At 49.6% G+C, this 12,387-nt stretch overlaps 1 protein-coding gene across 5 annotated transcripts in view; it reads left to right on the top strand.

Moving 5' to 3' along the window:
• Positions 1-1,427: 1,427 nt before the first annotated feature.
• Positions 1,428-12,387, top strand: part of IFFO1 (intermediate filament family orphan 1) — a 32,396-nt gene continuing 21,436 nt past the window's right edge. For 4 of the 5 annotated variants that reach the window (XM_083593471.1, XM_083593470.1, XM_083593469.1 and 1 more), the window contains exon 1: positions 1,483-2,351. In XM_083593471.1, coding sequence (XP_083449597.1) covers positions 1,534-2,351 — 818 coding nt within the window. In that variant the 5' untranslated portion in view covers positions 1,483-1,533. Of the gene's footprint in view, positions 2,352-12,387 lie in introns of all 5 variants that reach the window. The other variant, XM_083593468.1, reaches the window with a different exon arrangement.

Below are 12,387 nucleotides of genomic sequence, written 5' to 3'. Positions count from 1 at the left end.
AGACTGATGATGAAGTCAAACCACTGTGTTAGCTGCAGCGAAGTGACCTCTGGGGTGCAAGCCTGGGCAGTTTGTATGGAGGTCCTGAGCTGCCCAGGTGACAAGACTCGCCTCTTGGTCTCGCTGATGGGGTCCGAAGGAAAGCAGAGCAATGTGTTGGGCACCAGTTTGGCTGCAGGAGTTGCTGGAAGGAGGCGGACAAGGCACCATCCAACCGTCTTAGGGACTTCACTCCAGATTTGTGTAGGGTTTACTCCCAAGTGATAACTATAACGAAAGCTCCATTTATACAGATAACTACTGAGAAGATAACTACTGAGAAGAAGTATTTATACAGATAACTACTGAGAAGAAGTGAGAGCTGGACCATAAAGAAGGCTGATCGTCGAAGAATTGATGCTTTTGAATTATGGTGCTGGAGGAGACTCTTGAGAGTCCCATGGACTGCAAGAAGATCAAACCTATCCATTCTTAAGGAAATCAGCCCTGAGTGCTCACTGGAAGGACAGATCGTGAAGCTGAGGCTCCAATACTTTGGCCACCTCATGAGAAGAGAAGACTCCCTGGAAAAGACCCTGATGTTGGGAAAGATGGAGGGCACAAGGAGAAGGGGACGACAGAGGACGAGATGGTTGGATAGTGTCTTCGAAGCTACAAACATGAGTCTGACTAAACTGCGGGAGGCAGTGGAAGACAGAAGTGCCTGGCGTGCTCTGGTCCATGGGGTCACGAAGAGTCGGACACGACTAAACGACTAAACAACAACAACTGAGAAGATCCATTAAAAAGCAATTGTACCAAAAGGAATTATTGTGAAAATAAAGAATAATGGGGCACCAAATTTTGTCCTTGGCACCAGATTACCAACGTTCCTGCAAAACACCCACCCACAGTGCTACAGCTATGTTAAAGGTCTTGCACCCCTACTTTTGGAAGGCTGGGGTAACTTGGTAGAGCATGAAGCCCTTATAATCTCCGTGTTGTGGGTTTGAGTCCCACACTGGGCACTGCAGGGGGTTGGACTAGATGATCCTTGTGGTTCCTTCCACCTCTACAATTCTGTGGCTCTAAGGGCACACAGAGGCAGCTTGTCCAGCATCCAGTCTTGTTCTGATCTGCATCGCCGCTGGCAGGCGAAGAGCCGTTTCCCGGCCAGCAGATGAGCGCAGCTGCGTTTGGCAAAGGAGCGCTTCGCTCCTCCTGCGCGCCGCGGTCTCCAGGCGTCGGGGGCGCAGCCAGGCGCGCGGCTGTGCGTCCTCAGCTCCCCCCTGGACGTGCGGCGCGCCTCCATCCCCCGGCCCGTCTGGAGGGCGCCGCATCGCCGCGCTGCAGCATCCCTCCCTCCTTCCCTCCCTCCCCGTCCAGGCGCCTCCCTTCTGCAGCGGCGGGAGGCGGGCGGGCGGCCGGATCCCGCCCCTTCTGTGCCAGCCCGGCGGGCGCCTCCGGCCGCGATTGGCCGTGGCGGGCGCGTGTGCCCGCCCAGCCCGCGCTTCCCCCGCCGCCGCCGCAGCCCCCTGGACGGCCGCCGCAGCCATGAACCCGTTATTCGGCCCCAACCTCTTCCTCCTGCAGCAAGAGCAGCAGGGCTTGGCGGCGTCGGAGCCCGAACAGCAGCATCAGTTCCCGGACCTTTTCTTCCTTCCCGGCGAGCCCCCGCGGGACTTCTTCGACGGGGAGCTGGCCCCGCCGGCCTCCCTCGCCGCCGGCTCTGCCTTCCCGGCCCCGCCGGCCGCCATGGCGCTCCGCAACGACCTGGGCTCCAACATCCACGTCCTCAAGACCCTCAACCTGCGCTTCCGATGCTTCCTGGCCAAGGTGCACGAGCTGGAGCGCCGCAACCGGCAGCTGGAAAAGCAGCTGCAGCAGGCCCTCGAGGAAGGCGGCGCCCGTCGGGGCAGCCTGCAGCGCCGGGACCAAGCCGTGCAGACGGGCTTCGTGGGCCCCATCCGCCCGCTGGGGCTCCCGCTGGCCGGGGGCGTCGGAGGAGGCGGCAGCAGCAGCAGTTGCAGCAGCCCCCGCTCGGTGGGGCTGGGCACGCCGTCGAGGGTGCTGAGCTCGCCCAGCTGCCACCACCCGGGGGCCCCGCTCACGCCCACCTCCTCGCAGTCGCCCTCGCTGCCCGGGGGCACTTTCTCGTCCTCCTCTCGCTTCTTGCCGGGCACCATCTGGTCCTTCTCGCAGGCTCGACGGCTGGGGCCCGGCCTGGAGACCACCTTGGTGCAGGGGCCCGGGGTCTCCTGGGTGCACCCTGACGGCGTCGGGGTGCAGATCGACACCATCACCCCCGAGATCCGGGCGCTCTACAACGTCCTGGCCAAGGTGAAGAGGGAACGCGATGAGTACAAGCGCAGGTGAGGGGCTCGACGGGGCGGGCAAAGGCATCGTCGCGGTGGGTGGGCGCCAGCCGGCAAGGAGGCAATGCCAGGGAGGGGGAGAGAGATGGGCTGGTGGGAGCACTAGGAAAAGAGGCGACGAAGGAGGGCTGCCGTCGCAGGAGCCTCTTATTTTGCCACTGTTTTTGTTTTTGTTCCGGGCCAGGCCGGCTCTTGTTGGACGACTTCCTTCTCCTTTTCAGTTTTGCTCAATTCGTCAGTTCCCGACACTGTGATGCAGTGCAAGTCATCGTGATCCACTTTTTCCACACATGTCAGCAAACATGCCAACTTGAATAAAATGTTGGGGGGGAGAGGTAATTTCCACCCCACATAATCAATCATAAGATGCACACCATTTGATTTTTTCCCTATTTTTTATTAATTCCCCCCCAAAAAAATAGACAAACAAACAAACAAACAAAAATCTCAACCTTTTTTGAACCAACCTTAGCAACATTGTTAAGTGACTTCCTCGTATCCCCCTGGTTGAATTTCCATGTATATCATGCGAACAGTTTTCCAAAACCAATATTCTTATAAAATTAACTTAATCACTTAACATCTTTCTTTCTTTCAAATTTGCATGTGCACCATTTGAATGGCAATGCCCATCCACTTTAGGGGGGCCCAACAGCCCCCTCAAATATTTTAGGGGGGTGGGCAGAAAGGACCTCGGCCCCCAGCAATTGGTTCCTCTGTGTGGCAGGACAGAGTTATAAAGCAGTTAGATTATCTGTTCCAGTTGCCACTGCCCTTCTTTTTTCCTTTTTAGAATAAGGGAGAGAAAAGTGAAGTTAGGCCAAGAGCTATGTGCAACTCTTCCCTGCCACACTGAAGCATTTTGTGAGTCCCGTCTACTTCAGATTTCTATAACTAAGGTGTGATGCCAGCCTAACCCTTCAAAGCTCACCACCACCTTTTTACCAGTTTGTACCTAAACATCCCCATCTTGTATAGAAAGCCAATGTTGGGCGAGTTCTGTGTCGCAGATGCTCCCTCAGCTGGCTTGCTGTGGAGAAAGGGCACAGAAACCCAAGCCTTTAAAGATTTTCTGCGTGTGCAGAATTATTATTATTATTTGCAGTAGCCACATATTATTTATATAATGCCATCAGTGCACATAGCACTCTGCAAATGCAAACGGCAGATGTCGGCTTCGTGGCCTGAGGAACTTGCGGTCTGCATTTAGACGCTAGCTGGGAGTGACAAGGGATGGATGTGAACAAATGCATTTTTATACCTCTTGATGCTTCATTTTGCTTGGTGGCGAAGACTGAAGGAGCCAAGCTGCACACGACATGCCGGTATATCCTTTCTCTAAAAACTTTATTCCCTTTTACTGAAAGCAGCATCCAAGGCAGAGAAAGCTATGGCAAATGGATCAGAGAGGTTTTATTTCTCTCTTCTTCTCCTCCTGCTGCTCCTCCCAAAGGAACCCAGGGTGGCAAATAACAAGGGGAAAACCATACAAACACATTTAAAACTATTCCGGTGCAGGTGCAGATTGGGAAAGATCACACAACTTGAAAAGGCTCATTTATTTATTTATTGTTTATTTACCGCATTTATATGCCACCTTTATCTTCCAAGGATCTCAAGATGGTCACATGGTCCCCTCTTCCCCTTTTCGTCCTCACAACAACCCTGTGAGGTTGTTGTTGTTTAGTTGTTTAGTTGTGTCCGACTCTTCATGACCCCATGGACCAGAGCACGCCAGGCCCTCCTGTCTTCCACTGCCTCCCGCAGTTTGGTCAAACTCATGCTGGTAGCTTCGAGAACACCGTCCCACCATCTCGTCCTCTGTTGTCCCCTTCTCCTTCTGCCCTCCATCTTCCCCAACATCAGGGTCTTTTCCAGGGAGTCTTCTCTTCTCATGAGGTGGCCAAAGTCTTGGAGTCTCAGCTAGGCAAGGCTAATAGATGGTGGCTGGCCCAAGGTCACCCAGTGAGCTTCATGGCTGAGTGAGAATTCGAACCCTGCTCTCCCAGCTCCTGGCAGGTACCCATAACTTTTTCCTGAGTTGTCATGTTTTGAGCATGTGACACACAAGCAAGAGGTAAGCAACTTCCCTTTTCGTAAACGTGGGGAGTTTTGAGTTAAGCTTGTCTCACTGAAACCTGCCAGCTACTAAGATCATTCTCAGACACCCTCCAAGCAAGGCCACCTTCAGTGACCAGAATCAAGGACCTCGCGGTGCTTAGCCATTGAATCCTCACTCCCAAGGGAGGCTTGCCTGGGGCCGACTCTGTTGCCCTTTTGGCACCAGGCGAAGAAGAGCTTCTTATTTTGCCCAGCCTCCTAAGAAGACTCTTTCCGATACGACATTTCTGTTTTGTGCTGTAGTGATGGTATATTCTGTTCCATTTTATTTATTAAACCCATGTTTAAACAAACAAACAAACAAACAAACTTGTAAGCTGCCTTGAGAGTCCTTTGTGCTAGTAAAGCAGAGCACCAGATGCTTAAAAGAAAACATAGGTACCTTTGAAGAGGTAGAAAGATTTGCAGGGTTGGCTAAGTTCCAGGATGTTTAAATATGCCAGAACTGCAGGTGCCTCTAGCTGGGCTTCAGTGAGAGGAACCAGGTTAAAAATCTGTGCCTGCTACTGTTTTTCAGGCAACTGGGTTGCCGGGAAGAGGAATGATGAATTGCAATGCACTTTTGTACACTAGGGAAGGTACATCCTGCAGAATCTGGTGAATGTCTGTGATCATGGGAGAGATAGAGGGATCCCTGTCAAAGCATCCTTTAAAAGAGTAAGAGGGACAACATAGGAGCAGCTGCTCAGAAACAGTATTTTCCTTCCTTCAATGGGGCTACTGCTACTTTTGCTGCCTTTAAGCATGAAAGATACCAGGATGGCTGCATTATAATTGGCCAGTAAGTATTTGTGTGTCTGCCTCATAGCTCCGTATTGCGACCAGTTGTGGAATTTCCCTGTGGATGTGGCGATGTTCCCTCATGCTGCTGTAAGGGAGAAGTGCCAGCTCCCTCTTCGCACGTTTCACAAGAAGTGTGAGGCGGAAGATGCACAAGTCATGCAGGTTTCTACCATCTCCACTTCTTTGCAACATGCAACCTTTGCTCCTAAAATGTAGGAGCTGATCCATGGGAGAACATAGAAAAAAATGTTAAAGCACCAGAGGCAGGGGTGTTTTAACTCTTTTCATTGTGCTACATTTGCAGCTGAAATCATCCCTTGCATTGTGGCTTTTAAACTTAGGAGGGGGGGAAACCTTTGCCCACTCCCCCAGTGGGACTAAATGCAGCTTTGACAGGATGCAGAGGATGATTTAATTTGGATAAATAAGGTGAAGGTCAAGGACCCCTGGATGGTTAAGTCCATTCGAAGGCGGCAATGGGGTTGCGGGGCTTATCTCGCTTTCAGACTGAGGGAGCTGGCGTTTGTCCACAGACAGCTTTCTGGGTCATGTGGCCAGCAAGACTAAACTGCTTTTGGATGGAAACCAGAGCACACGGAAACACTGTTTACCTTCCCGCCACAGCAATACCTATTTATCTACTTGCACTGGTGTGCTTTCGAATTGCTAGGTTGGCAGGAGCTGGGACAGAGCAACGGGAGCTCACCCTGTCACGGGGATTCAAACCGCCAACCCTCTGATCAGCAAGCCCAAGAGGCTCAGTGGTTTAGACCACAGCACCACCCGCATCACATTCATTTGGATAAATAACATGGGCAGAAAGGGTCAAGTAATGCCCTTCTCTCCCTGTCCCACTTTTTCCTTTAAATAGTTCAGCCTTGAAGCTCCCGTATCATACCTTTTTTGTTTACTGTGGTTGGGGAAGGAAAGCGAAGAAGAGTTATGAGTAGCGTAGAGAAAGTTAACAGAGGAATTATTCTTCTCCACAATGCAGAAGTCAGTTTAGGACAGGTTTTGTAATTATTATTATTTTTAAAGTGCTGAGCATACATAGTGCTAAATGAGAGCCTTTCTTGTGAAATATCCCTGCCTGGTCTTCATTGATAGTGTTGCTATTTAACAATCCCTGTTCCTAATTGTTACAGCTGCATAATCACAGAAGCATTAGGTCGGAAGGCATCTCAGAGATCATGTAGGCTAACCCCCCTGTCCAATATAGGAAAGCTACTTCAGAGTACAACATCCCTGATAGGTGCCCATTCTGGCTGTACTTTTTAAAAAAGAGTCCACCTTCTTTTGAGGCAGTCCATTCTGTTGTCAAGCAGTTTGCACCACCAGCAAGTTCTTCCTAACATTTCATCCAAATCCATTGTCTTGACAATTGAATGCATTGTTCAAGGTCCTGACCCTCTGGAGCAAAAGAAAACAAGTTTGCTCCAATGCTTGTGCAACAGCCCTTCAGATAGTTGGCTGTCATGTCACTGCTCAATCAACTCTTTGCCAGGCCTAGGCATCCTCTCCACAAAGGACTCCATCTCTGCGCTCATCAGCATTGTTCATGCCCACCTTTGGCCAGGCTCTGATGCATCTTCCTTCCTTCCCAGAACTGGACATTACTCCTTTCAATATATAGTTTGCCTCTCTTGCCGGAGAGGCTGTGAAGCTCCCTTGCACTGCCTCCTTGCTTATCCAGACAAGATAAGAGGCAAGCTGATGATAATCCTGGCATAGCTGGATCAGAAGCGAGTGCTTTGATGGGATGGAGCCAATTGCCGCTCACTGAGCTTCCCTTGCCCCCATATTTCCCCCCTCAGGCTTCATAAAGCCTGGATCGCTTTTCCGAAGGCCATCCTTGTTAGGATTTACATGACCAACCTTTGAGAGCTGTTTCTGGTGGAAAGGCAGGAGTTAAATATGCATACATGTGTTGAGAAAAAACAGCTTTGGAATGGGCCATTTCAGAAGCAGCAGATTCTGGTCCTTAGCCATTTCCTCGTCTCCTTCTCTGCTCCAAATGCACATTCATCCTTGCAAACGTATTGTTTGGGATCCTATTCTGTTTGTGTGTGTGAATGTGGCAGGTGAGAAGAGGAAAGCGTCATGGCCATGCTTCCATTACAGATTCCCCACTCATTTGTGTTTCATATGTTCATGTTCGTAGAGCACGAGACTCTTAATACGAGGATTGTGGGTTTGAGCCCCACGTTAGGCAAAAGATTCCTGCATTGCATGGGGTTGGACTAGATGACCCTCGTGGTCCCTTCCAACTCTTCTGTGAGTCTGTGATGTGTACTCAGCCTAGGTGCCAGTGATGCTTTGGGGGTAAATTCCTGGAGACGACGGGCCCAGCCTACGACACACGCGCCTGATGCAGAAAACCCAAACGGCATCTTCTTTCCATTAACTAATGCACAGTACAATTTACCAGGATGTCTTTTTCTGCTCCAGAGAGGAGGAGCTCCAGAGAGGGTTGCAATATCTCTGCACGCACTGATTCTGCCCATTTCCTGTGTCCTTAGCGGCAGCCTGATGCAAGGTGATCGGCTGAGGGCAGCTGTCCTGGTAACAGAGAGGAAGTGATAGCAAACCGTTCACCTGCTTAAACGATCTCAGCCGTGCTGTTGTTAACAACAGAGGGGAAGGACCAGTGAGAACAGCAGCTGGAAACACTGAACTGCACTGGGTACATGGGGAATTCGGACACATGGGCTGTGCACGTGAGAGAGAATGTTTGTGCGGAGCTGTACGATGCTCGCGTCTCTCATAGCGAGATGATAATTGCAAAGAGCTTTGTGCAATTAGGGAAAGCACTAAATAAACACTAGGAAAATATGCTGACCTGCGGCATCATCCAGGAGCCAACCAGTTACTGAAAGAGCGGCCTAATAATTGAACTACTCCCTCCTTCCCTTCCTTCCCCTCACTTGCGATATCCTAAGGGAAAAGTGAATTCACTAAATGCCTCGGTGTTTGGAGATTTCTCTCTGTGTGTGCGTTGGAATTTGCAAAGCTGGCAAAGGGTCCAAAGCAGAGAACCGAGATGACTGTGCAGAATGGCTGAGCACCATCGATGCCAGCAGAATAACCATTTTTGGAACAGGGAGGGATTTTAAAAGGCCATCTGCTCAGTCTCCCTAACTTCATTAAAGTTCATTACAAAATTAAGACTTATTAGAAGTGTGCTTCCCCGCCCTTAAACTTGACCACTCTTTTGTGACTTAATTCCTTTGTATTTCATTCAGCCTGAGAATAGCAATGGTGAAGGGGAGCAGTTCCCCCCCCCCCCGCCTTTTTTTGACAGAAAGGAGGACACCTCTGAACCACTAACTTGTATTGATTTATACAATTTTTAACTACCACAGATTCTTCCACAGGATCCCAAAAATTGCAGCTTTAGTATTCACTGAAAATCTGCGGGAGATCTTTAACAGCCCCTGCTTCTCATAGTAATAGTATTCTCAGGAGTCCCTAGGGAGATCTGTTGCCCCCTACCCACTTGTAGATCTGTGTGTGCATCGGAAATACCAGGGACTGGAGACAAAGGGGAAAGAGCTGATACTTCCATGCTTTGCTGGTGAGCTTCTCTGAGCCACCAGCCACGGTTGGAAACAGAAGTGGCCCCGAATATGATGCACCAAAGGGATTCTTATAGTCTACCACAGGCATGTGAGTGAGGAACATCAGAGGTATCTGGGAAACGCCCCAGATGAAAGCTTTATAGGAGACTTTAAGCTGCCCTGTAGACATCTTAAAGGTGAAGGGACCCCTGACCATTAGGTCCAGTCGTGGCCGACTCTGGGGTTTCGGCGCTCATCTCGCTTTGCTGGCCGAGGGAGCCGGCGTACAGCTTCCGGGTCATGTGACCAGCATGATTAAGCCGCTTCTGGTGAACCAGAGCAGCGCATGGAAACGCCGTTTACCTTCCCGTCAGAGCGGTACCTATTTATCTACTTGCACTTTGACGTGCTTTTAAACTGCTAGGTTGGCAGGAGCAGGGACCGAACAACGGGAGCTCACCCCGTCGCGGGGATTCGAACCGCCGACCTTCTGATCGGCAAGTCCTAGGCTCTGTGGTTTAACCCACAGCACCACCTGTGTCCCTGTAGACATATTACATGATAGCTATTGTTGCCTCCAAACTAGCCCTCTGAAATTTGCTGCTCTCAGAGTTACATTACAAGTACCGTGCATCCTTCACCCATAGGATAGCTCATGAGAGACGAGACTCTTAATCTCAGGATCACGGGTTAGAGCCCCACGTTGGGCAAAAAAATTCCTGCATTGTAGGGCGTTGGACTAGATGACCCTCGTCGCCCCTTCCAATTCTGTGATTCTGAGTAGATAAACTCTAAATCTGGAGGTAGCTAAGAGCTGAACACTGTTCAGACTCAACGCCCCGGACTGGAGTCAGCTGTTTTCTATTAGGGTTCCTGTTCCATCATTTCCCTTGTTGCTCTGAGTTGATCATGTCTTGAGGGAATGAAGGTTCATTGGCAGAAAGGCCTCCTGTTGTTTCAGCGGCTTGGTCTCTTTGGGGAGCGGTTCCCTGTACCTCTTTCGCTCCTCCCTTTCGTCTTGCAGCTTCAAAAGCATCTTCCTGGGAAGGAGGGAGCCGTGGGGTCACTCAAGGAAACGTCTGCTTGCCTGGGCTGGGCTGAGTGGGGAGGAGGGAACGTTGCAGTCGAGACTATTATTAGGAAATGGTGCATTGCAGATGAGAGTGCGAATGGGGAGGTGGAGGCGGGCGATGCGGGATGGGGATCAGGAGACGAGGCCGGATGTGAAGGAGGCTTAAGAGTCGCCTTCTGATTCCAGTGGGCCACCCTCAGATCAGTGTTGCTACCTAGGAAGCGTTTACTCCCATTTTCAGCAAAGGAAGCTGAAGGTACGCTGGGGTTAAGGAGGGACACGGAGTGTGTCCTCTTGTCCCAGATCCAAAGAACCAGTAGAGAGCGAACAGGAGATCATTTCGGAAGGGCCAGGGTGGAAATAGCCGAGATAAAAGAATTGAAATAATAGTTTTCAGTACTGAAACCAATTCCTAGCATTCTGTCGCTCAGTGCTGGGGCCAACCAACAGAACTCAGGATGTGGAGAGAGATTCCACTCTCAAAGGCCAGTGTTGCTCTTTGTGGGCAGGAAATGGGTACAGACTCTGCTGGTACCTCTGACTATGTCTACTTTATTATTATGAGTGTTTTGACTGTACAAATGACTGCTAGACCCCTTTTTAAAGTGGAAGTGGGGAAGTAAAGCAGCACATTCTGGGATGCTCATATCCTCCAATGTTTATCTGATGAAATAGGGGCATTCTATTCCATGATACTAACGATGGTAATAATAATACCCCGCCCATTGGACTGGGTTGTCCCTGCCACCCGGGGGGGGGGCTTCCAACATATATAAAAACATAATATCAAGAGGGAGGACAAGAGTATAGACCCTCCCAAGGACCCCTATTTTCCAGGGACAGTCCCAGATTTACAGAAGCCGCTCCGGTTTCTGATTTGATCCCAGAATGTCCCTTAGGACATCCCTATTTTCATCAGAGAAATGTTGGAGGGTATGGAGTTATGCAACCCCCCCAAGCCAAGGAGATGCAACCTTTAGAAGACATCTGAAGACAGTCCTGTATAGGAAAGGTTTTTAAAAAATGTTTAATGTTATATTATGTTTCTGTATATGTTGGAAGCTACCTAAAGTGGCAGGGGCAACCCAGACAGATGTGTGGGCTATTATTATTATTATTATTATTATTATTATTATTATTATTATTATTAAATAGGACATCCCTATTTTCATTGGAGAAATATTGGAGGGTATGGGCCTGGATCTTCCTCTACCTATGGCAACAATGTTGTACTCACCACATGGATGGAACATAGCAAGATATGCAAGCAGGAAAAAAATGCAATGCTCCTGATAATGTGGACGGTCAGTTATAGCTTACGGCCAAATAGCAATGATTATTAGGTGATAGGAGCCACATGTCTGAAAGCAGGATTGGAACCTGAATTGCAATATCGCAAGATTACTAGTCCCCAACCTCTAATAATAAGCATGGCGCTGTGGGTTAAACCACAGAACTTAGGGCTTGCCGATCAGAAGGTCGGCGGTTCGAATCCCCGCGACGGGGTAAGCTCCCATTGCTCGGTTCCTGCTCCTGCCAATCTAGCAGTTCGAAAGCACGTCAAAGTGCAAGTAGATAAATAGGTACCGCTCCGGCAGGAAGCTAAACGGCGTTTCCGTGCACTGCTCTTGTTCACCAGAAGCGGCTTAGTCATGCTGGCCACATGACCTGGAAGCTGTACGCCGGCTCCCTCGGCCAATAAAGTGAGATGAGCGCCGCAACCCCAGAGTCGGTCACGACCGGACCTAATGGTCAGGGGTCCCTTTAACACATAATCTCAAAAAGCAGATCTCTCATGCTTTTTTAAACATAGAAAGGCAGCCTGTACCTAGATATCTTTTGCACTGCCATTTGTTTTGATAGCATGCTATAGATAGCAGGCCATGGATTCAGGTTTATTTTTCCTAAGACAGGAGAATGTAGTATTCTTAAACAAATCTTGCAGAAACGACATGTTTTCTTCTCTGGAGACGCAAGCTCTCTGCCTGTCCCTTCTTCCACATTTCGCCTGCCTGAGTCACCCTTCCTTTCTCATATTCTGCCTCATTTTCTGTGTTCCTTCCCAAACCATGAGTAATCGCCTGTTTGTTTTTGTCCTAAATGGGTGGGTGAGCAGGCAAACTCTTATGGCATATGAAGCATTTGGCTAGAGGTTTGCCAGAAAAGAATTCCACTTATTTTAGGCAATGAGAGATGCCAGCGCAGGCTGTTGCTTCTGGAAGGAAGGAGATTTTTCAAGTTTGTTCTGGGAAATACTAAAAGGTTGCTGGGAGAGGGGAAGAACAAGCTTTCACGAAAGCCCCTGGAGATAAAGATCAAATTGACATCTGAGCAGATTCTTTCTCCTCCCAATTTCCACAGATAGAAGACTATCTCTCCAGCCAGTTTAGTGGGGCACCACAAAGCATTACAACACATATGCTGATCTAGTTATGAGATACATGAGACACATTTGTACCTCCCCTGGCTGTGTGTGTGTGTAATAACCTGCTTTTATATG

The sequence above is a fragment of the Podarcis filfolensis genome (genome assembly GCF_964270895.1).
Source record: "Podarcis filfolensis genome assembly, chromosome: 17".
Lineage (NCBI taxonomy): Eukaryota > Metazoa > Chordata > Lepidosauria > Squamata > Lacertidae > Podarcis > Podarcis filfolensis.
The sequence above is the reverse complement of the archived record's forward strand: the minus strand, read 5'-3'. Positions and strand labels throughout refer to the sequence as shown.